General features: G+C 47.2%; 1 protein-coding gene across 1 annotated transcript; it reads left to right on the top strand.

Annotated features, from left to right (window-relative positions):
* The first annotated feature begins 16,668 nt into the window (after positions 1-16,668).
* LOC123097534 (uroporphyrinogen decarboxylase) lies at positions 16,669-25,367 on the top strand. The gene is made up of 6 exons (XM_044519301.1): positions 16,669-16,945; positions 17,034-17,158; positions 17,782-17,892; positions 18,041-18,229; positions 23,992-24,117; positions 24,515-25,367. Exons 1-6 carry the CDS (start codon positions 16,831-16,833, stop codon positions 25,028-25,030), a joined length of 1,182 nt encoding a protein of 393 aa, XP_044375236.1. The 5' UTR covers positions 16,669-16,830; the 3' UTR covers positions 25,031-25,367.
* The last annotated feature ends 207 nt before the right edge of the window (positions 25,368-25,574 follow it).

The raw sequence follows: 25,574 nt of genomic DNA, 5'->3' as shown, positions 1-25,574 counted from the left end.
AGGCGGAGGCGGCACTATCCCTTCGCCCTTGGTGATGCGGGTGAGCCAGTGGCATTTCCGTGTTGTATGGTTGGACGGCTTCGCGCCGCTGTGGAACTTGCAGGGAGCATCGAGTGCTTGTTCGTAGGAGAAGGACGGCTGCCAGGGCGGCCGGCCTCCCTTCTTCTTGGGAGCAGGCCGCTCTTCGGGCTGCTCGTCTTCAATGGTGGCCACCTGCCGACTGGAGGAAGCCGGCATGGGGCCCTTGCGCTTGTGGTCGTTCTGGTAGGGGCGCCGGTTGGGGTCGCCAGCCGGCCGCTTGGGAGCCGGGGCGACCACTTTCCCCGAGGCGTCCACTCGGAGCTCGGCCTTCATGGAGGAGTCGGCAGTAGCGTATTTGTCGGCGATGACGAGTAGCTCGTCGAGGGCAGCGGGCTCGTCGCAGAGGAGTCGGTGCTTGAGGAGGGTGCCCTCTCGGCACCCGGCAGTGAAGTACTCGATGGCCTGGACCTCGTGCACTCCCTCGCAGGAGTTGCGGAGCTCGGCCCATCGCGTGAGGTAGTCGCGGGTCGACTCGTTGGGCCCCTGGACGCAGAGGGAGAGCTGGCGAGGCTTGGGAGGCCGCTTGTAGGTGCTGGTGAAGTTGCGAACGAAAGCTTCGGTGAAGTCCGGCCAACTGTTGATGCTGTAGGGCTTGAGGCTGTTGAGCCATGTGCGCGCCGTGCCCTGCAGCATCAGGGGGACGTACTTCACGGCAACGCGCCGGTTGCCGTTGGCGATGCTGACGGCTGTGGAGTAGTCGATGAGCCAATTTTCCGGCTTCACCGAGCCGTTGTACTTGGGCGTGTCTCTGGGGAGCGAGAACCCTTTGGGAAAGGGCTCGTCGCGGATGCGGGGGCCAAAGCATGGCGGGCCGACATCGTCTTCTTCTAACGCCAAGGATCGGGCCAGGCGGTCGATCCTGTGGCGAGCGTCGCTCTCGCCGACTCCTTCTCGGCGGCCGAGTCGGTCGCCAAGAGTCGGATGGGTGACAGGCGGTGGAGTGAGGCGTCTTTCTCTTCGAGGCGGGGGAGGAGGCAGGTTTCCCTGATGTTCAACCGCCCGAGGGCGGCCTTCCGCGTCGCGCTCGATAGTGATGCGGGTCCGGCTGCGGCTGGCAGCCGGCTCCTTGTCTTTCTTCTGGCGCGTGCCGCTCGCAGTCGGCGAGCGGGACGTTGCGGCGTGCTCTCGGCGCGGAGGTTGACTATCGGCACGGGCGCTGGCTTCGTGCCGTTCTGCAGCCGCGTTGATCAGCTGCTGGATCCGTCTTGTCATGTAGGGGAGCTCATCGGCTCCCAGCCCATTGAGCTCCTCTGCTGCCGCCTGAGCGGCTCGCAGATTCTCGAGCGGGGTGGCGTAGACGGGGCGATCTGCGCCCAGCATGCTGGCAACGGCTGCGCCTCGCTTCTGGACGAAGCCGGCTCGGCTCGGGCCGCTCGGCGGCGGCGTCCCGAAGGCGGCGCGGTCGACTTCGCGCTGGTGGGCCTCGGTGAGGCGTCTCATCGAGGCTATCTTCTTGCTCTCCGTGATGAGGGCAAGACGGCGTGCCTCCAGGGTCTCGGCGTCGGCGTCGGCCGGGAGGGGGATGGAGAGGTCGTGCATCGCTGCTTGCTGAGCGTCGCGGGCGCTCCCGCCCGAGTTGGAGACGTGGCTGATGACCAGCACTTCGGTGACAGCGCTGCTGCCGCTGTCAGCTTGAGGGAGTGGGTCGTCGAAGACCACCACGTCGGAGGGGTAGGCGTCGAGCGACGCGGTGTCGGAGTCGATGAGCATCGGGTCGGTGGAGCCGACAGACTCCATGTCCGCAGCAGGCTCGCTGGAGACGTGAAGTTGGTCGAGGAGGCTGACGAGGCGGCTCTCGGGGTAGTCGGTGCCTGCGTCGGACGCAGGCTCGTCGGAGATGCGAGTCTCGCCGAGCAGATCGGCGAGGCGGCTCGCTGCGCAGGCGTCGTCGACGCCTTGCAGCGCGTCGGGGCAAGCGCCATCGGGCGCAGCAGGCTGGCTGCGCTCGCGGGGAAGGAAGAAGGTTCCCGTCCAGAACAGGTCTCCGGACGACGGTGCACCTGGCCCCACGGTGGGCGCCAACTGTCGTGGTATTCTCACGGGGGGTGTGAGGCGACAGATGCCACGAGGGCTTTGTGTGAGGGTAAGACTGCTGCTGATAGGCCCGGGAGCGGGTATGCGAGTAGCACGCGCTAGTTTACCCAGGTTCGGGGCTCTCCGGAGAGATAATACCCCTACTCCTGCATGTCTGAGCATATATATCTGGGGTGTACATCGGGCAGTACAAAGCGCTCCTAGAGCTGTATCTGGGGGCAGTGCCATGGGCATCTGACCCCATATATGTGTGCACAAGGCACGCTTTAGTGGCCGGCCATGAGCATGGCCGTATGTGGTGCTTGGGCATGCATGCCCGTGGGAATGGATGGATGGATGGCTAGCTAGCTCTCTTGCTAGCTAGCTTGCTTGTGGTGTACGTGTGAGTCCATCCATGGAGGGATGGATGTGTGTCTCCTTTTATAGGATAGGGTAGCTTAGTATGTAAGCTAGCTAGTGGGCATGGGTAAGGCATGGTGCATGTCATGCTTGTCCCCTGGGTCACTTCATAAATAGTGCCAGGGGACAAGTGACACTATACATGATGGCGGGGATGATACATGAATAGTGCTCGGGTACGACCGTCTCGTCGGTGTCTTGTCGATGCCGGGTCGGACTGCAGTCGGCAGCCGGCTAGTCGATGCAGTCGGTCAGCTGGCAGCCGGCCGGGTGGAGCAGTCGGACTGAGGAGCCGGCAGGAGCGGCCGGGCAGTCGGACTGAGGGGCTTTGCTAGCCCCGATGTCTTGAAATATTGTCTCGCCGTCTTCGGGATACCCGTGTCCAATTACTCCGACACTCACAACTCGGGTATTTGCTTGAAATATTAACTTCAACTCCTGGAACATCTCATATGGTCCATGACGTTCAAAACGTCTTTGAAGTCTCGATTCTAAGCCGTTAAGCAAGGTGCACTAAACTATCAAGTAGTCATCATATTGAGCTAGCCAAACGTTCATAACGTCTGCATCTGCTCCTGCAATAGGTCTGTCACCTAGCGGTGCATCAAGGACATAATTTTCCTGTGCAGCAATGAGGATAATCCTCAGATCACGGATCCAATCCGCATCTTTGCTACTAACATCTTTCAACATAATTTTCTCTAGGAACATATCAAAATAAAACAGGGAAGCAACAACACGAGCTATTGATCTACAACATAATTTGTAAAATACTATCAGGACTAAGTTCATGATAAATTTAAGTTCAATTAATCATATTACTTAAGAACTCCCACTTAGATAGACATCCCTCTAATCCTCTAAGTGATCACGTGATCCATATCAACTAAACCATGTCCGATCATCACGTGAGATGGAGTAGTTTTAATGGTGAACATCACTATGTTGATCATATTTACTATATGATTCACGCTCGACCTTTCGGTCTCCGTGTTCCGAGGCCATATCTGTTATATGCTAGGCTCGTCAAGTTTAACCTGAGTATTCCGCGTGTGCAACTGTTTTGCACCCGTTGTATTTGAACGTAGAGCCTATCACACCCGATCATCACGTGGTGTCTCAGCACGAAGAACTTTCGCAACGTTGCATACTCAGGGAGAACACTTATACTTATAATTTTAGTGAAGGATCATCTTATAATGCTACCGTCAAACAAAGCAAGATAAGATGCATAAAGGATTAACATCACATGCAATCAATATAAGTGATATGATATGGCCATCATCATCTTGTGCTTGTGATCTCCATCTCCGAAGCACCGTGCTTGTGATCTCCATCTCCGAAGCACCGTCATGATCACCATCGTCACCGGCGCGACACCTTGATCTCCATCGTAGCATCGTTGTCGTCTTGCCAACTTATTGCTTTTACGACTATCGCTACCGCTTAGTGATAAAGTAAAACTATTACATGGCGATTGCATCTCATACAATAAAGCGACAACCATATGGCTCCTGCCAGTTGCCGATAACTCGGTTACAAAACATGATCATCTCATACAACACATTATATCACATCATGTGTTGACCATATCACATCACAACATGCCCTGCAAAAACAAGTTAGACGTCCTCTACTTTGTTGTTGCATGTTTTACGTGGCTGCTACGGGCTTAGCAAGAACCGTTCTTACCTACGCATCAAAACCACAACGATAGTTTGTCAAGTTGGTGCTGTTTTAACCTTCGCAAGGACCGGGCGTAGCCACACTCGGTTCAACTAAAGTGAGAGAGACAGACACCCGCCGGTCACCTTTAAGCAACGAGTGCTCGCAACGGTGAAACCAGTCTCGCGTAAGCGTACGCGTAATGTCGTTCCGGGCCGCTTCATCTCACAATACCGCTGAACCAAAGTATGACATGCTGGTAAGCATTATGACTTATATCGCCCACAACTCATTTGTGTTCTACTCGTGCATAGCATCAACGCATCAAACCAGGCTCGGATGCCACTGTTTGAGAACGTAGTAATTTCAAAAAAATTCCTACGCACACGCAAGATCATGGTGATGCATAGCAATGAGAGGGGAGAGTGTTGTCCACGTACCCTCGTAGACCGACAGCGGAAGCGTTATCACAACGCGGTTGATGTAGTCGTACGTCTTCACGATCCGACCGATCAAGTACCGAACGCACGGCACCTCCGAGTTCTACACACGTTCAGCTCGATGACGTCCCTCGAACTCCGATCCAGCCGAGTGTTGAGGGAGAGTTTTGTCAGCACGACGGCGTGGTGACGATGATGATGTTCTACCGACGCAGGGCTTCGCCTAAGCTCTGCAATGATATTATCGAGGTGTAATTTGGTGGAGGGGGGCACCGCACACGGCTAAAAGATCTCAAGGATCAATTGTTGTGTCTCTGGGGTGCCCCCCTGCCCCCGTATATAAAGGAGCAAGGGAGGAGGAGGCCGGCCCTAGGAGGGGGCGCACCAAGTGTGGAGTCCTACTAGGACTCCCTAGTCCTAGTAGGATTCCACCTCCCATATGGAATAGGAAAAGAGGAAGGGAAAAAGAGAAGGAAGGAAGGGGGCGCCCCCCTTCCCTAGTCCAATTCGGACCAGAGCAAGGGGAGGGGTGCGGCCACCCTTGAGGCCCTTTTTCTTCTTTCCCGTATGGCCCAATAAGGCCCAATACGTATTCCTGTAACTCTCCCGTACTCCGAAAAATACCCGAATCACTCGGAACCTTTCCGAAGTCCGAATATAGTCGTCCAATATATCGATCTTTACGTCTCGACCATTTTGAGACTCCTCGTCATGTCCCCGATCTCATCCGGGACTCCGAACTCCTTCGGTACATCAACATACATAAACTCATAATAAAACTGTCAACGTAGCTTTAAGCGTGCGGACCCTACGGGTTCGAGAACTATGTAGACATGACCGAGACACGTCTCCGGTCAATAACCAATAGTGGGACCTGGATGCCCATATTGGCTCCCACATATTCTACGAAGATCTTTATCGGTCAGACCGCATAACAACATACGTTGTTCCCTTTGTCATCAGTATGTTACTTGCCCGAGATTCGATCGTCGGTATCTCGATACCTAGTTCAATCTCGTTACCGGCAAGTCTCTTTACTCGTTCCGTAACACATCATCCCGCAACTAACTCATTAGTCACAATGCTTGCAAGGCTTATAGTGATGTGCATTACCGAGTGGGCCCAGAGATACCTCTCCGACAATCGGAGTGACAAATCCTAATCTCGAAATACGCCAACCCAACAAGTAACTTTGGAGACACCTGTAGAGCACCTTTATAATCACCCATTTACGTTGTGACGTTTGGTAGCACACAAAGTGTTCCTCCGGTAAACGGGAGTTGCATAATCTCATAGTCACAGGAACATGTATAAGTCATGAAGAAAGCAATAGCAACATACTAAACGATCGAGTGCTAAGCTAACGGAATGGGTCAAGTCAATCACGTCATTCTCCTAATGAGGTGATCCCGTTAATCAAATGACAACTTATGTCTATGGCTAGGAAACATAACCATCTTTGATAACGAGCTAGTCAAGTAGAGGCATACTAGTGAACTCTGTTTGTCTATGTATTCACACATGTATTATGTTTCCGGTTAATACAATTCTAGCATGAATAATAAACATTTATCATGATACAAGGAAATAAATAATAACTTTATTATTGCCTCTAGGGCATATTTCCTTCACTTTTCTGGACCAACGAGAATATGTGTACGGGCCCCAATGTCTTAATTGTTTGGATTTTTTTGTAAACCAAAATTTGGTGGCGGTCTTGGCATCAAAAACATGCTTCTCCAAAGTAACTACCTACTAACAAAATTTGCTTTTGAACTCCCCAAACCCAGATTTACCTTGGATTCACTAATACCACACACACTACTCCCATGCTATTGCCAAAAAACCCTCAAACCGCTCCTTTTGGAAAACTTTAAATATCACTCACCCACCCTATAAAAAATTTATTTCGTGTTCACAAACAATGGCCTCTCAATATTTTTCTGGCATGGCACTTGTATCTTATCTAAGCCACTAGCTGCAACCTTCCCACACCGATACTCCCACTTCACCAACCAACTCTTTTGATTGCAAGCTTAGTTTTATTCCTATGTGTGCAAAAAATTAAGACATTTTATAGAGATTAGTGTGCTTGAACCCATAGGCGAGTCTACTGGGCAAGCTTCAACACGCTGAAGCCTGCCCCCCAACAACCAAATTTTTTTAGTACTACTAGTCTGGTCCAGCCCAGCTCCTCAGGCCCCAGCCCATATACATTTGAACTCACCAAAATGCTTCAGTTACCCACGACTCTCGTCCATGTCCACACACCACACTTCTCACACAATGCCGGTAGCCAGCCTAACCAAATAGCCTAGAATCTTCATCCTTCCAATATAGATCTGTCTCTCTGTGTTGCACGAGAAACACACATGACTCACAAAAGCCTCTTGATACCCTACTCGTGAGTAATAAAATTACTAGCACATGAGTAGTTTAGCCCCTTTTGTACGTATGAACAAGTACTGCAGTACCTAATTCAGTGATTAGCGATTGACTACTACTTTTTCTTTGTGAAAAGGATCATGACTTATTATAAAAGTTCAACAAACATACAAAACCATGTCAAACATGATAAAATTTACATTAATGTTCTACTTGTAGCCTGGTGTAGTATTAGGTACAGTTCATTAGATGTGCTCTACATGACGTTGCCCCGCAACTTGTTTTTCGATGTCAATTTCCTAATTTTGTCATGTCTAGTCGTGTTGTTATTATTAAATTCACGTAATCTTTGGTTAGTATGGTATTTATGGAAACCATACCAAAATAGTTGGGTCTTACCAAAACCGAACCGTAGATTTATTTCATACATTATAAATTAAAATGATCAAAACCATATTATACCAAACAGTACTAACTGAATGCCCATGGCCACTTTGTACTACTCTAGAAAAGTTTAAGCTTATTTGGACAACATAATTGGGAGTTTATGGCAATTTTACGGGAGAAGTCTAAATTTTGGTTCAAATTTTGTTTATTTAGAAACATCTTGAAAGATTTCCGTAAATACTTCACGTTTCCAATACTAACCTGGGAGACTTGAGATTGTTTGGGCAATAGGATTAGGAAATGATGGTTATTTTGTGAAACAGATCTAAATTTTGGTTCAAAATTTTAGTACTTTCTTGTGCACGGTAATACATTTTTTTGAGTAAAAATAGCCAGGCTTTATTAATAAGTCCCAACTCCCAATATTCATGGGAATTACAAGGACGTCGTGGGGTGTACCCAACCAAGTATATCTTCCTGCTGGAAGAAGAGTACCTTGCCTAGCTATTTTATGAGCTTCATAGTTGTTAGTCCGAAACTCATGAATGAAACTACAAGAAGCAAAAGAAAGTTTCCTCCGGTAAATCTCCCTAATAATCCCTTCATGCAATACACCGACACCCTCCCGGATGCCTTTGATCACCTCTTGACAATCTGATGCTATGTTGAGGTGGCTACACGGCATTACGTGTCTCATTCATCATATCATAAAGATCCGCTAGGATAACATGGAGGACAATTGCATGCATGTTTGGCACCGAGTTATGTCCTGATAATATTTGGCAAGCTTATGTGTGGTGCTTTACTTTTTTCCCTGGAGGAGAAGAGTTTTACACTGTGGGGGTTGCAGCTGTATGTTGGGCGATATGGACGTGTCGTAATAGAGCCACTTTCAAAATCAAACCTCTTACAAATCCATTTGAATGCATTTTCTCTGCTTGTGCTTTACTTTGATACTGGGCAGGGCTGCTGAAGCAAGAGGACGCTGCAAGCTTGAGGGATGGGGCAAATATGCTGAAGGAGAACGCATTGATGATGATGATAATATGTGCTACAAGTCAGGAAGAAGCGGCACACTGAGGCGTATTACTTCATTCTGGATGGAGACCGTGCTGTTTAGGCGCACTAGAATATCTTTCGTCCTTTTATTTCCTCCCCTGTGTGGGATTGGCCTTTTGATGCTCATGTGTGAGCGGGTTTTGGTTGATGAAGGGGCTGTTAGGCCTGGATTTAGATTGAGATATGGTGTCGTCGAGTTTTCGTCCCACAGTGGGTGTTGGAGTTGTGCCGAATATTGTGTACAAGGTAGGTTACAGTTGGACTTGTAGTTGTATTGTGTTTAGATAGAGTACGGAGTCGTGTCCAAGTAGGACACTTGTATCCTAGGCCTCTCATATATAGCGGGGGTAGACACACGATGTAACCTATGCCAACATAATAGCACAGGAATGCAGGGGAAGCCGGCGGCGTCCAGGACGACCTGGTGCGGTATTGTAGCGGTGTCGTAGGGAGGAGCGCCCATAGTCATGCCCCAGGGATGTAGCCATATCGGTGAATCTCGTTAACAAATCTTGGTGTCGTGCTCGTGTGATTGCTTGGCCTCGGATGATCGACGATATGCCTTGAATTTATTCTAACAAGTGGTATCATGAGCAAGGTTTGAAGAGGCCGTGAAAGTGATCTAGAGAAGGAAAATCCGGCTTGATCGATTGTTCGCTGGGAGGATGTCGCGCGGCATATGCGAATTCCAAATCAATTTGGAAGCGGACGAGTACAAGAAGCAATTTGGAAGCGAATCACGTGGCAGCAGTAGCGTACAGCGTGTGGCCGGTTTCAGCGAGATCGAAAGGCAGCGGCGGCGGCGTGTCACGTAAGCAGAAGCACGCGGAATTCTCGGCGAGATCGAAAGCGACTGGCGACTGATTGGAGGCAGCAACCTGATTTGGCGGTGCACGTGCAGTCGGTCGGTTAGATCGGTTTGGTGGCGGCCGTGCCAGGCATCGAGCGGCAGGAACCCTAGCGCTAGCAGGCGAGCGTTGCCAGCGATGGGAGCAGCACACGCTGCAAGCACGCGGTGGATGCAGTGCGCTGTGGCGTCAGGCCCATGCGAGTCTTATGGGAGCCGTTGAAGCGGACGGGGCTGAGAGATGCGTGTGTGCAAGAAGGTTGCGAACATATTGATCGGGAGCAAAGTTTGTTGGTCTGACGAGAGGCAATGCACCGTGTAAGGATTTATTTGAGAACAAAAAGATTTACATCGTGTGGTGTTGACGTCGCAGGGATAGCAACATAGTTAAAGAAATAAGCTTTGGAGGTTATGGAGGCAAAGTTCGGTGCACCCATTGAGACTATCAGGAAAGTAAATGTTTCTTTGGAAGCGTTGCTAATTACACACGAGGTTTTACCATGACGATGGCAGATTGGTGATGTGCGTACAAGGCTTGTGGAGTCTTGAGCATATTGTATAGTCGAATGAGTTCGGTTGGGTCGGACTAGGCAGTCTGACGGATCGACACAAGTCGGTTGGTACAGAAGACGGTGATGGGATCAGCGAAGACAACGTAGGGGCGTGATGCTGATGGTGACCGACTTCTGGGCGTGGAAACACGTGTTGCACATGCCTGAGGCTTGTGCTGCTTCGACAAGACTATGGCGCGGGAATGATTCAAGGTGGTGTATACACAGAGCTTGAAGTCGATGAGGCACAGGGGTGGATTGATCATCTACCATGGAGTCATGTTGAAGGTGGAGCTGGAGTCTGGAAGACTTCACTCGGTGCTGATTGAGGGGCTACGGTGTAAGTCGACAGAGAGTCGAAGCCTATTCAGCGGGCAAAAGCGAGGGACACGTAGTTCGGACTGGAGCCCAGTGGTTTGAAGGAAGCGTGAAACTCGTCATCGGTCGGTGATAATCGGTGGTACTCTGCAGTGGGGATTGAGTGGTGTGGGTTCGCGACCCTTGAGACTCGACCGGGACAACAGAGGCTCGACGCGGTAGTAGCGGCGAGGCGTGCGGTATGCACGGGGCATGAAGACGGGCCAGGGCTCTGGTGGTCATACATGTGGTGAGACAACTGTGAGTTTGACTCGGGATGACTACAAGCAACGGTGAAATTCTTTCAAGTTTCACACAGACGGTCAAGGAAGAGCGGTGACGTTGAGTTCAGGTAACTTTTATGTGCGACATCCAATATGTGAGTTGTTCACTTTCACGCAGGTCAGTGATCAATGTGTGATGGCGTTGGACGGATACTCGGAAAGTTGGAAGTACAAACTAGAGTAACAAAAAACTTAATTTTGCTCGAGTGTTGACTGTGGTCAAGAAAAGAAAGGACTACAAGTTGCAGGTGGAGTCATATGGAGTCTTTGGAGTAGCAGCGGTTCTCATGGGATAAGCTCAAGTCCAATGTACATGAAAGTTTGACGCATAGACGAATTTAAGGTGGTGGAGAATATTCGCCAAGGTGGAGTTTGTTGGAGTTGTGCCGAATATTGTGTACAAGGTAGGTTACAATTGGACTTGTAGTTGTATTATGTTTTGATATTATATGGAGTCGTGTCCAAGTAGGACACTTGTATCCTAGGCCTCTCATATATAGCGCGGGTAGACACACGATGTAACCTATGCCAACATAATAGCACAGGAACGCATGGGGAAGTCGGTGGCGTGTGCCGGCGTCCAGGGCGACCTGGTGCGGTATTGTAGCGGTGTCATAGGGAGGAGCGCCCATAATCAGGTCTCGGAAATGTAGCCATATCGGTGAACCTCGTTAACAAATCTCGATGTTGTGCTCGTGTGATTGCTTGGCCTCGGATGATCTACAATATGCCTTAGATTTATTCTAAACAGTGGGTAGTCTCGATGGAAAAGTGTTCACAGTGGTCTCCCGGCGATGCTCGAACTCGCTATTCCCTTTCCTTTCTCTTTTCTAGACTGTTGTATTTTCGTTATGTCTACCCAGTTAAAAGAAATCTCTACTCCTAATGGAGCAGTTGGTAGTCTCCGTTCCGGGTTTATTTTCGTCCCATCATTTTCGTCCGGTTTTTTTCGTCCTCACTCCCACCTCTGACTTATCCACCAGAAACCCAAAAAACCTCCTCCTGAGGCCCCAACCCGCACCCATCCACGTACCAAAAAATAGACCTACGAAGGTTAACCAACGAAAAAAGACCTACCAAGATTAACCAGCGAAAAAAACCTAATGGAGGAGTTGGTAGTCCGGTACGGTTTATTTTCAACACTTTCCTAATGACAAAAGATCACGGATCTAACTTTCCTAGCTTAGCCAAATCAACGAATCTCTTTCATAAATGCAATTTGCTTTAGGAAATAAATAATAGATTCTTTCCTACCTTAGCCAAATCAACGGATCTCTTCCATTAATGCAATTTGCTTTAGGAAACAAATAATAGATTCTTTCCTACCTTAACCAAATCAGTGAATTTCTCTCATTAATGCAATTTGCTTTAGGAAATAAATAATAGATTTTCAGGAAACAAATAATGGATTTAATACGGTTTATTTTCAACACTTTCCTAATGACAAAAGATCACGGATCTAACTTTCCTAGCTTAGCCAAATCAACGAATCTCTTTCATAAATGCAATTTGCTTTAGGAAACAAATAATAGATTCTTTCCTACCTTAGCCAAATCAACGGATCTCTTCCATTAATGCAATTTGCTTTAGGAAACAAATAATAGATTCTTTCCTACCTTAACCAAATCAGTGAATTTCTCTCATTAATGCAATTTGCTTTAGGAAATAAATAATAGATTTTGAGGAAACAAATAATGGATTTAAAGAAATTCATAAGTAAACCATCTCTACTACTTATTAAAGAAGAAAACATGTACATCGCTAAGTGTACCCAGCCTAACGTACACATAACAACATAGCTCAATTATAACCACACGATCAGAATCACTTAATTTAATCCAACCGTTAAGATTATACTAATCCAGAGCCAAAAACGCGCTTAGCAATTTACCTGGGCGGACGAAAACTCTGCCGTACCAAACGTTCCGCGGGCCCCGCGTCGACCCCGGTACATCGTTTCCTAATCCAAGGAAAGGAAAACACAATCCGATATCGAAAGATCCCTGAATGCAGGTGAGCGACGCGGTCAACACGGGGAGGCGGCGGCATCTCGAGGGAACGGTGATGGCCAAGTTGTGGGCTCCGGCGGGGCTGCTGTGGATCTGGCGGATGGCAGCAGGATCGGGTCGACGACGGACGGCTCCGGCGAGAGTCGGAGGGACGACGGCGGCGGCTGAGCTCCTCCATGGCCTGCTGCGGTTCCAGGGAGAACAGAAGGAAGGGAGGGGAGCAAGGGCACGGCCAGCATGCTCTCACCTCTCTTACCTCCATGCCGCCGTCGACACGACCCCCGAGCCTAGACCACGACCCATGCGACGGGACCCCGCTGATGCCGGCGGCGGTGCCGGGCTCCATGATCTATTCGACTTCATGTGTCGATTCATCAAGTCCGCACCAGCACTCCGCCGGGCCCCTCAGTGGGATCGGCGTCCGTATCAGCTCCTGCCTCTGCAAGTCAAGGGGTAGGCTGCTCGATCGCATCTCCAAGAGTCCCTCGCCGCCACAATGCCTGCAGTCGCGGACGGCCGTACCTGTCGACGGGAGCGGCTGAGCAGGGGACATCCCGCCGATCCGATGGCGGAAGGGCGAGATAATGGGCAAGTCTACCTCGGGTTGAATCTGGACACCAGCGAGCTCCTTGCAGTAAACCAGGTGCTGGACTTTTGCGATTTGTTTATCAGGTTTGCACTGTGTGGATCACGCCGGTCCGGCTCTCACCCCTCTCCGACCTCCATGCCGCAGTTGGGCGCTCCTCCGAAACAAGATTATCGCGTCCAGGTATACAGTCCGCCACAAAACTCTCCCGTGCAGTGGGCGTACAGAAGGTACCTTCCTCTCCTGATTTTGTATATGGCAGTGTAGTACTATGTGGTTAACTGAAAACGAAGAGTAAGCAAATTAGTTCCTGTCAGAACAACTGTAGCCGGCATCGCCGCCGTCGCTTATGGAGCTCCACACCATTCCCCAATTGTACGAGAGCATGTTCAATCTTCGCCATTCTATACTATGTGCAAATGGTCAACTCTTTTCCAAACAAGAAGATATGAGGATTAGGCATATATGCCCCATAAGGTAGCTATATTCATGTGTTGTAGTGTGGATTATGGTCACGCTCTGTCTTGGACTGCAGATAGCTAGGTTAACAAAATGGATACTCTGCATATTTTCTGAATTTTTAGTAAGGTCTACATGAATAAGGTATGCAGTAGTTCTGACTTGGGGCACTGGTTAATTCTTCACATGCAGGAACGTGGAGAGATGGTGGGCTCCAAGCCCATGGTGATTTTATTGTGCTTGCAGCTTGAGATGTACTTGGTCCAAATGAAAATCATCATTTTGAAGGGTTAGTAGATGATGCTCAATGCCATAAACCTGCACCGATCGTCACTCATGTCATCTCATAGAAGTCTATTGAATTTTAATTAACTTTTGCTGTATGCTATCCATGATGTAAGTGGAGATAGGAAGTTCCAAAAAAATCCTGCACAATGGGGACGTGCACCAATGATTTGACAGGATAAGATGTTTGTGAAGTATGAAAAATTATGACCTAAGCAAAACTTTTATTTACATATATTCATACATACTTTGAATTTTAGAAACATGCATTGCACGTATATAGTTAGATCTTAATTTTCTTTATTATTCAAAATGCTTGTACCCACTAGATTTCATTTTTTTACCTTGAAGGAGTATTATATTACTATTATTTGGAATCCACCTTGATCCTCCACTTCTATTTTTCCTAGGCAACTTCGCATGGAATTAGGATCACTTAATAAGGTTCTGGTTTCTTTTTCAAATTCACTTGCTTTATGCATGAACCTATTATAGATTTGTTGGTGTTGATTTGCAGTAAGAGCAAATGTAATATTGTTCTCATCAATTTCTTTCATAGCATGTGTAATGCGTTATAACATCAGTTTCATTGGATTGGAAAAGGTGATAAACATGCAACCATTCTTACTCGATGATATGAATACTTCAGGAGCAATAGTGGCATTTGTTTGCACATTAGTATTCCATTATGTAGTAAAGGATATGGTCTGGTAGTCATTCTTTATCGTTATAGTTATTGTCAAATGGTGGAATATTGCCGCCTAGCAGCTCTGGTTCATGTGTGTGTGAAAAACAATGTAAAATCATTTTTGTTGCTGTAGAATCTCATGAGTCGTATGAAAAAGAAGGCTAGGATATTTATATTTTTAATTGTTCAGCTGCTTGTGTTACAGATCTGGGCATACCTTTTGTTTGAGATAAATTTGGGCATAAATTGTCACAAATAAATGGGTGGCGTTGGGTCAAGGTTCAGGAACCCAGGGGCATCATGCTTCTTTTGAGCCACATGGGGAGAATTACATCCATGTATTAGAAAAACTAGGTGCCCGCTTAAACAGAAAAAATACAACTCTTGCTGACCGGGAGCTTCATGGTAGTGGCTAGAATTTAATCAGAGATCCATGTACAGGTTGATTGTTATGAAACCATGCGATGGAATCTTGATGTTGACAATGTCCAGAAATCTGATTCGTCAGAGACAAAATCCAACCTTAATTCCCCCATTCAGATCATGAAATATTGGGGTTAACAGTTTGCGATGTAAGATGGGTTGAGATCTGCTATACGTTAACTTTCTTTTGTTCAAATGTTTTCTTTTGTTTTGAAACCTTAATGTTTTCTGTTGTGGGGTGACAATGTCTGGGTTTATGCTAACAAGCAAGAAAAAAGTTACATGCAATGAGTTCCCAATCTTGAAATATTGAAATATTGAAGCATATCTTGGAACGACGGAGTTCCCAATCTTCATGGTAGATGATGGGACACTGGATGCTGAAGTTGCTTATTGTCTCGCGTAGAACAATAGCATGTCCTTATTTTTTGCTATGTTTTGCCCATGTTGATTACGATGGCATTGTTTTGAACATTCTATCTGTGTTGATAAAAAAGGAGATGATTTGGTATGCCCTCCTTGCAGAGGATCGAGCCTGGTCGGTTGGTTCTTGGTTGGGTGTTGTTGAGACGATCCAAGCCACCAGCAATTCGAGCTTGTCTTCATGGTGTGTAATTATATTTAGGTAGACAAAATCCCCTGATGATAGCCCAAAAAGAAGATTCGGCGTGACATGGAGATAAAGTGTTGCGTGCGGCAGGAAAGAGACAAACATATTCAGAAATCCAAACCACCAGGATGACAGTTGCGAGATGGCGATTGGATGGTGCTGACACATCTTGCTAGCGAGGAGGCTGTTTGCCGAAATTGGACTTTGGATTGTTATAAAATTTCAGTTTAGACCAATTCTTGTTAAACATAACATGTTATTGTGACAACTATTATGAAAAAAATTGATTTAGATAATCAAAATGATGAAGAAATTCCTAAACTTACGTGCGTTGCACGTGCACCCTTTCCAATTTGAAGGGCTGCTTATCGGTTTTAAATCTTGAAGTTTGCACGGTCACTAATATGACCATGCTATTTTAGAGTGATAACCTTCATTTCAGGCAGTAATGAAACTTGAAATGCCAGTTGACTAACAGTAATAAACACCAAGAATACTGGTTGATATTAATGGGAATTATGATTAGCGATGATTCATTTTATGCTTTATTGGAACGGGTCAAGCCGGTTTGCACGGTGAGTATTGTCCGTTACTTATTTTCATACTAACTACATATATTGTTTGTTGAGGATGGATATGAGTTGAGAAAGCAGTTTTTATTATGCTTGCTAAAACATCGTGGGAATGAAGCTAAAGACAACTTTCCGTATATTGTGGAAGAATTTCTTAAGCGTATAACCTAGATATTAATAATTTTATAATAGATGTTTAGTTGGAACTCCATTAAGTTTGTTACAAGGACATGCCGTTAATTTTTTTTTGGCAATTTACATTGCAAAAATGTACTTTAATTATTAAATAATTGTGTCTGTGTTATATTGTCTGTACGTGTGAAATTTAACATGCATTATCTTTATATAACTCTTGCAAACTATTTCAAGAGCCCGTGGCAACGCACGGGCATTGTACCAGTATATCATAAAATCCAAGTATGCTCATCCACCATTCCACCGTACGAAGACAAACGGTTTTTTTTTTGAACAACACGCGGGCTGTTCGGCCCGAGGTGGGACGACACAAAAATAGCACCGACTGGACTGGAGTGGCCCAACTGGAGATCCGAGACACCAATCGCAGTGGCTCGCCCACACTATTATCCGCGTAAGCAGACATCTCATCCCAAGTCCCGATTTCTCATCGCCCCCCATCCCATCCGCTTCGACTCCCCCCCGGAGCCGAGGTCGTCGCCTTCCCACTCCGCGGCTCGCCCCACCAGCCCCAATGGCGACCGCGTGCCCGCCCCTCTCGCTGCCGTCCACTTCCCTCCTCCGCAGGACAACCCGCGCCGGCCCCGCCCGCCAGCCGCTCCCCTCCGTCCGCTGCAGCGCCGTCGGAGGTGAGCTGCCTCCTCTGTTCACTAGTTCGGCGGTCTGGCACAAGATGTAAGCATCTACTAGGGGTTATTTTGACTGGGGGTGTTTCAGAGGCTGTTGCGGAGGCGGCTGTGGCCGGGACGGCGGAGGAGCCGCTGCTGGTGAGCGCAATCAAGGGGAAGAAGGTGGAGAGGCCGCCTGTCTGGCTCATGAGGCAGGCCGGGAGGTACATGAAGGCAGGTTCACTCTAAATAACGACATGATCTGAAACACCACTTATTCTCTTCACAAGCATTTCCCAATTAGCACTCAGGCGTGCAATTATATTAGAGAAATAAAGTCGAAATCAGAAAGAGAGTCAATAACTCAAGATGCGATTCCGGATAGCGAATTTAAGTTAAGTTGTTATGGTTTCAGTTAAAATTGAGCCTGAGAAATTCATATAACTATAACAAGATATACATGGTTGTAAACTAGATTATTAATTACTAGTATAATAGGGCGTGAGAGGTCTGGACTAGTTGAGGTAACCAGAGGCTGGCATAACTATCTGCAGAATGCAGAAATAGTTCTATGAATTCCTAGTGTATCCTATTTTCAAATCCTCCAGCAACGATTTTATCTACAGTTCTGTTCATAAAAAAAATGCAAGTTGATGGCAGAATATATTTTGTTTTTTCTAAAGTAAACATGAGATTTTCTTTTCATGGTTTTTACCACTATAGTGAGACAGTGAGCTAGGCTGTTTCTTGTTTGAATAATGACTGATGTCTCCTTTTCGTTGGGCTATTTTTCTTCTGTACCAAGAAAAGAGGGCCCTTCTTTCCTTAACATGTTGGCATTTTGATTTTTGTAACAGAGCTATCAAAATCTCTGCGAGAAATATCCTTTGTTCCGTGAAAGATCAGAAAATGTTGACCTTGTTGTTGAGATCTCTCTGCAGCCATGGAAGGTCTTCAAGCCTGATGGAGTAAGCTGTGGACTTGGGCCCTTTCTGTATGTTTTTTGAAATTTCTCTTTTGCAAGTCTCAAAGGCTTACATGACTTGAGATGTTGCCAGTATCTGATGTTCAATTATTGATGCAGTTTCTTGTTTTTTTGTCATTTGCCTTTCCTAGGTTATCTTGTTCTCGGATATCCTTACTCCACTTCCTGGGATGAACATACCTTTTGACATTGTGAAAGGAAAAGGTCCAGTGATATATGATCCCTTGAGAACAGCAGCGGCTGTGAACGAAGTCAGGGAATTCGTTCCAGAGGAGTGGGTCCCTTATGTAGGACAGGCTTTAAATTTGCTGCGAGGAGAGGTTAGTATACTCTTCAGAGTTCAGGCATGGGAATTTGAAATAGGTGTTTCTTTCAAATGCATTCTCGGATACTCGGACACCAACATGTAATTTTACACTTTTATGGTCCGTCTACACCTTTCTTCTTCAAAGCGTGACATTCTAATAGATCAATTATCAAGTTGCTAACTAGTTGTATCAACCTCTCAATGTTGCATTACTTGGAGCTTTTCAGAGTCATGACAATATTGTAGATAAGTTGAATCATGATAGTGTAATCACTGAATCTGAGAAGCTCACGTGCATGCTTTTGCATGGGTTTCATGGCTTCATTGCAACTCCACATTTTAGAAGCTATAACATTATCTGATTCTTAAGTTACCCATTGTACCTCTACTTGGTCAGCCTCAATCCGTAAACAACTTTTAGATACTTTAGGTATATTCTGTACTTTCGGAGACTTGCTTACCGAGAGTCTTTAGGCTATAGAGTGTCATCTTCTCCATGGCAATAGGCTTCCTCTGTATTTTTATACTCCCCCAGTTTTCATTATAAGAAAACGGAGGGAGTACCATTACTTTCTGAATCTGTACAATTGCACAATCACACATCCAGTAATGGGTATGAATGTTATTTGTCATGACAAGTGCTCGATATTGCAATGGTTTTTTAAATAACATTTTCATTATAATACAATTAGATTATTTATTAACGACACAATTTTGGAGCTGTAACTATCATGATAATTATTATAATTGGAACAGTTTCAATATTTATTGACTGTTTAAACTAATAGAATATGTTCCTTAAAGAGTGTGAGGCTATGCGTGCTCGTCTCTGCTGTTGTTTTAGCAGTAACAATCATTTTAACAGGGGGATTCTGTTAGAGTAGTATATATAGTCATCTAGCCTTTTGTCTTTACCCCATTGTATAAGGGGTTTTCTGCATATTTCCTGCACCTGTACATGTATATATACTGGCCTATGGCCTCATGGGAATACAAGTTGCATATTTCCTAACATGGTATTAGAGCCCTATGGTTTTTTTTTTCGCACGCCGCAACTCGTGCTCTCCTGATCCAATCTCCTGCTGCTGCTGTCCTTTGTCGGCCGGCCGTCGTTGTTCCTCTCACCCGCACGCTCACGTGCTGCCCTCACACCCTCTCTCGTCGCTGCTTTTCCGTGCCTCAAACCGCTGCCGCCGTCCAGATCGCTCCAACCCATCTCGCCTGCAGATCGACGCCGCTTGGATTGGGGCGGCCCCCTGCCCCGCCGTCTGACACCTGCCCGCCTCCGTCGCTGTTCGGCAGCCGTCCTCTCGCCAGCCCGCCGTGTAGCGCGTGCAGGAAGTCAGCCGCCATTGCGATCGGTTCGTGGCCGCTTCGTGCGTTGACCTGGACGTCGTTCCTTTGGGCCACGCCTTGGACGATTTTTGGGCCTGGCTGGCTGTTGGCCTGCTGCCTTGGGCATCTGCTGTAACTCCTCACGCCACGTCGTTCTGGTGGCTTTGCTAGCTTGTGCTTGTCCACTTGCGGCTGCTGCACCATCTTCCTCCCGTGCAGGCCCGTGACGTGTTGCATCAGCCTCCTCCACTTGCTGTCATCTGATCTGCTCCGCCGCCGCCTACTGGTCCCGATCTGATTTGCTCGGCCGCTCTGTTGGCTGTTTGACTGGTTGCCTTTGGTAAAAAAAGCATAATGTCGTCGGGTACAATTTCCTCTCCGCACTGTCCGCTGATTTTGGAAGGTGTACCCTACACTGATCCTGTCTCGCATATGCACTTTTCCTTGGTGCTTGGTGCTCGTCAGCCTGTGACGTCGTCCGCTGCGGCGTCTTCCGCGGTTGTATTGGTCGCTCCTCAGCGACTCTTCTCACGACATCTGCACATGGTGACCGTCGCTCTACGTTGACTCTCGCGACTTTCACTGGTAGTGCTGGTGCATATGGCTCCGTCGACTCCGCCTCGCACAGGCGTCTTCCATTGACGCTTGGTGCTTGTCTACATACGGCCTCGTCTCCTCCACCGGCCTGTGTGGATACTACTGGTCATGCTACACCGCCACATCTAGCGGCTTCCACAGGTGGTGGTGGCCGCTTCTCTCCTGATGCTGCCGGTGCTACTGCGTCGACTACTTCAGCTGTGTACTTCACTGAGGAGGAGATTGCACGACTTCGCGCCCTGTTGGTTGCCTCCGACTCTCTATTGTCGGGCGCATCTACATCGACCTCTTCAGTTGCGCCCCTGACCGAGCAGGAGATTGTGCGAGTTCGATGCCTGCTAGCTCCATCCTTCGGTTCTCCATCGAGAGGTTCTGCTGGTTCTGCTGCTGACTCTTCTGGCATTGTGAGACCACCTTCTATACAAGCCGGTACATCTCCATGGATTCTTGATACTGGAGCATCTTTTCATACGACTCATGATTCATCCACTCTGTCCTCTACTCGACCTCTCAATTCTCCTGTTCATGTTCTTACCGCTGATGGTACCTCTCTCCCGGTTACTGGCCGAGGCATTCTTAGCACTTCTTCTTTTCATGTTCCCGATGTTGCTCATGTTCCCCGACTTACCATGCAGCTCATTTCTGGTGGACAGATTGTTGACTCTGGTTGTCGTGTCATTCTCGACTTTGACTCTTGTTCCGTTCTGGACCGTCATACTGGTACTCTCCTTGGCGCCGGTCCTCGATGTCGTGACTCTCAGGGTCTCTGGGAGCTTGACTGGCTTCATCTTCCATCCGCTGCTGCTGTCGCCAGTCTCTCCTCTTATGTTCCCTTGTCTACAAGCTCTTTTTAGCAGTGGCATCATCGCCTTGGTCACCTATGTGGCTCTCGTCTCTCATCCTTAGTTCGACGTGGTCTTCTTGGATCCGTCTCCGGCGGTGTGTCTTTAGACTGTCAGGGTTGTCGGCTTGGTAAACAGGTCCAGTTACCTTATCCTCACAGCGACACTGTGTCTCAGCGTCCTTTTGACCTTGTTCACTCTGATGTCTGGGGTCCAGCTCCCTTTGCCTCAAAAGGAGGTCATCGCTACTATATTATCTTTATAGATGATTTCTCTCGATACACCTGGATATATTTTATGTCTTCTCGTAGTGAGGTCTTATCTATCTATAAACGTTTTGCTGCCATGGTTCACACTCGGTTCTCTACGCCTATTCGTGTGTTTTGTGCTGACTCTGCTGGAGAGTATATCTCCAAGATGTTGCGTGGAGCCCTTGCTGAGCAGGGTACTCTTGCCCAGTTCTCATGTCCTGGTGCTCATGCTCAGAATGGTGTGGCTGAGCGTAAGCATCGTCACCTTCTTGAGACGGCTCGTGCGTTGATGATCGCCGCCTCTCTTCTGCCTCATTTTTGGGCTGAGGCTGTCTCCACCTCCACCTATCTGATCAACCTTCAGCCATCCGCTGCTCTACAGGGTGGTGTTCCTTCTGAGCGTCTCTTTGATCGTTCTCCTGATTATTCAACGCTTCGTTTGTTTGGTTGTGTTTGCTATGTTCTTCTTGCCCCTCGTGAACGCACCAAACTGTCCGCTCAGTCTGTCGAGTGTGTCTTCTTAGGCTATAGTGATGAGCACAAGGGCTATCGTTGTTGGGATCCTGTCGGTCGTCGGATGCGTATTTCTCGGGATGTGACTTTTGATGAGTCTCGTCCCTTCTACCCGCGCCCATCTTCATCGACCTTTGCAGTAGAGGATATCTCTTTCCTCACTTTTCCTGACACATCTATCACCCTCGTTGAGCCCTTGTCCATCCGTCATACTCCCCCTGCTTCTCCGACTATTGCACATCCAACTTCGCCATCTCCGATGGTTTCCTCACCTCGCTTATCACATGATTCTGCACCTTCCTTTCCAGGGACATCTCCTTCTCCCTCACCTGAGTCTACCCCGATGGTTCCTCCTGGCATTCTTCCATCATTCTCTCACTTTTATACTCGTCGTCCATGTGTTGTGGATGCATCTACTGATGCGCCATCTGCCTCTGATGTGCCATCTTCCTCCTCTCAGCCTACTTATGGCTTACGTCCTAGTCCGCTTCCGCCTGTTGATCGTCTTGGTTTTCCAAGCGCTAGTGCTGCTGTTCTTGAGCCGACTTCTTATCATCAAGCTGTTGTTCATCCCGAATGGCAGTTTGCGATGGCAGAGGAGTTTGCTGCTCTTGAGTGCACCGGCACGTGGGACCTTGTTTCTCTTCCTCCCGATGTTCGTCCAATCACTTGTAAGTGGGTCTACAAGGTTAAGACTCGTTCCGATGGATCTCTTGAGCGCTACAAAGCTCATCTTGTGGCTCGTGGCTTTCAGCAGGAGCATGGTCCTGATTATGATGAGACTTTTGCTCCTGTGGCCCATATGACCGCTATTCGCACACTTCTTGCCGTGGCCTCTGTTCGTCATTGGTCTGTGTCTCAGCTTGATGTTAAGAATGCCTTTCTTAATGGTGAGCTGCGTGAGGAGGTTTACATGCAACCCCCACCTGGGTATTCTGTTCCTGATGGCATGGTATGCCGTCTTTGTCGCTCTCTCTATGGCCTTAAGCAAGCCCCTCGCGCCTGGTTTGAGCGTTTTGCCTCTGTGGTGACTGCCGCTGGTTTTTCAGCGAGTGATCATGATCCAGCGTTGTTTGTCCACTTTTCAGCTCGTGGTCGGACTCTTCTTCTTCTCTATGTCGATGACATGATCATCACTGGTGACGACCCTAAGTATATTGCCTTTGTGAAGGCCCGTCTTAGTGAGCAGTTTCTTATGTCTGATCTTGGCCCTCTTCGATACTTTCTTGGGATATAAGTCTCTTCTACCTCTGATGGCTTTTTTATTTCCCAGGAAAAGTATATCCAGGATCTTCTTGCTCGTGCTGCTCTTACTGATAGCGCATTGTTGAGACTCCTATGGAGCTCAATGTTCACCTTCATGATACTGATGGTGACCCCTTGTCTGATCCGACGCGTTATCGTCATCTTGTTGGGAGTCTTGTCTATCTAGCTGTCACTCGTCCGGATATCTCTTATCCAGTCCATATTTTGAGTCAGTTTGTCTCTGCTCCCACTTCGATTCACTACAGTCACCTTCTTCGTGTTCTCCGATATCTTCGTGGCACGATCTCTCACCGTTTGTTCTTTCCTCGCTCCAGTTCATTACAGCTTTAGGCCTATTCGGATGCTACGTGGGCTAGTGATCCCTCGGATCGCCGTTCACTTTCTGCTTACTGTGTTTTCCTTGGTGGTTCTCTCATTGTCTGGAAGACGAAGAAACAGACCGCAGTTTCCCGTTCGAGTGCAGAGGCTGAGTTGCGAGCTATGGCTCTTTTGACGGCAGAGGTGACTTGGTTACGGTGGTTACTTCAGGATTTTGGTGTTTCTGTCACTACACCTACTCTGCTATTGTCTAACAGTACAGGTGCTATTAGCATTGCGCGCGACCCTGTGAAGCATGAGCTCACCAAGCATATTGGTGTTGATGCTTTTTATGTGCGTGTTGGTGTGCAGGATCAGGTTATTGCTCTTCAGTATGTGCCTTCCGAGTTACAGTTGGCGGATTTCTTTACGAAGGCCCAGACTAGAGCACAACATGGCTTCTATCTCTCCAAACTCAGTGTTGTTCATCCACCTTGAGTTTGAGGGGGGGTGTTAGAGTAGTATATATAGTCATGTAGCCTTTTGTCTTTACCCCATTGTATAAGGGGTTTTCTGCATATTTCCTGCACCTGTACATGTATATATACTGGTCTATGGCCTCATGGGAATATAAGTTGCATATTTCCTAACAGATTTCACTGTTTTCTTCTCAGGTTAAAAATGAAGCTGCGGTGCTTGGTTTTGTTGGAGCCCCCTTTACCTTGGCATCTTATTGCGTGGAGGGAGGTTCATCCAAGAATTTCTCAAAGATTAAGAGAATGGCCTTCGCAGAACCAGCGGTATTGCAAACAATCCTAGTTCTAATCAATATTTTTGCACAACGCATTTTCTTCCTTCGGAGGCAATTTATTATTTCTTCCTTCGAAACTATCCCAGTGCCTAATAGGTTGAAACTTGCTGATAGTGCCTCTTTTAGTCGACTTACTGATAGTGCTACGCTGTTAGCAATCTCGTAATATTTTAGTTGACTTATATAATTATATGGCAAAGCACTGCAAATCACAGCATTATATTTTATTAGCATGGGTCATATGGAAAATCTGTTGTCATATTGTTTAGTGAATAAAATCAGAGATATGCAGTTGGATTATGCCTCCTTTCGTTCTAACCTTCTCCATGTCGTGCGCTCTTGTGAAAATAATATTGACCTTGATCGCTGCTCTCTGTTTCTTGTAGATTCTACATAATTTGCTACAGAAGTTTACAACTTCCATGGCTAGCTACATTAAATACCAAGCTGACAATGGCGCCCAGGCTGTCCAAATTTTTGACTCGTGGGCTACAGAACTCAGCCCAGTTGATTTTGAGGAATTCAGCTTGCCATATCTTAAGCAAATCGTGGATTCTGTCAAGGAAACACATCCTGACTTACCTCTGATATTATATGCAAGCGGATCTGGTGGATTGCTGGAAAGGCTTCCGTTGACAGGTGTTGATGTTGTTAGTTTGGACTGGACAGTTGATATGGCCGAGGGTAGGAAACGATTGGGATCCAACATAGCAGTTCAAGGGAACGTGGACCCTGGTGTTCTTTTTGGATCCAAAGAGTTCATAACCAAGCGGATTTACGACACCGTGCAGAAGGCTGGTAGTGAAGGACATGTATTGAACCTTGGTCATGGCATTAAGGTGGGGACTCCTGAGGAAAATGTTGCCCATTTCTTTGAGGTCGCAAAAGGGATCAGATACTGAAAGACCTTGGCTGTTGAATTTGTTCCTTTCTCCCAGCGGGCAGAAGTTGTAGATTCCACTGCTTGAGGATAGATGCAGGAAGCCGCATGTCTAGCATAGGGTACCTGACGAACACATCTTTTTGTGATTGCTTATGTGTTCTGCATTTCAGTTTCCATTTTATTGTAATACTGTAAGCATATACTAATTGAGGTGTAAGAAAGTGCCTAGTTGTTTATACCACTGTGTATACTACTTGAATCTTATCCACCTAGTCGAAAGTATCGATTTATATTTGTATGAAAAAAATACTCTACTTAAAGTATGTATAAGCTGTAAGTTGGCTTTATTTTTCTGATACTGTTCTTAAGCCTAACTTTGTGTCGAGCTCACTAAGTAGTGATTATGGTTTATCTGTTGGTGGTGAAGTTTATTCAGAAATTTGTACCGCGCCGCACTTACCCGCGGTTTGTTTGCCGAGGAATCCCTAGTTTGTTAGTTGTATGACGATTTTGCTTTAAAGTCTCAGAAAGTTTTAAACTGTATCCAGTTTTTATTTACCTGA

Source organism: Triticum aestivum, chromosome 4D (assembly GCF_018294505.1).
Source record: "Triticum aestivum cultivar Chinese Spring chromosome 4D, IWGSC CS RefSeq v2.1, whole genome shotgun sequence".
Lineage (NCBI taxonomy): Eukaryota > Viridiplantae > Streptophyta > Magnoliopsida > Poales > Poaceae > Triticum > Triticum aestivum.
Note: the sequence above shows the minus strand (reverse complement) of the source record. Positions and strands in the feature narration are given on the sequence as shown.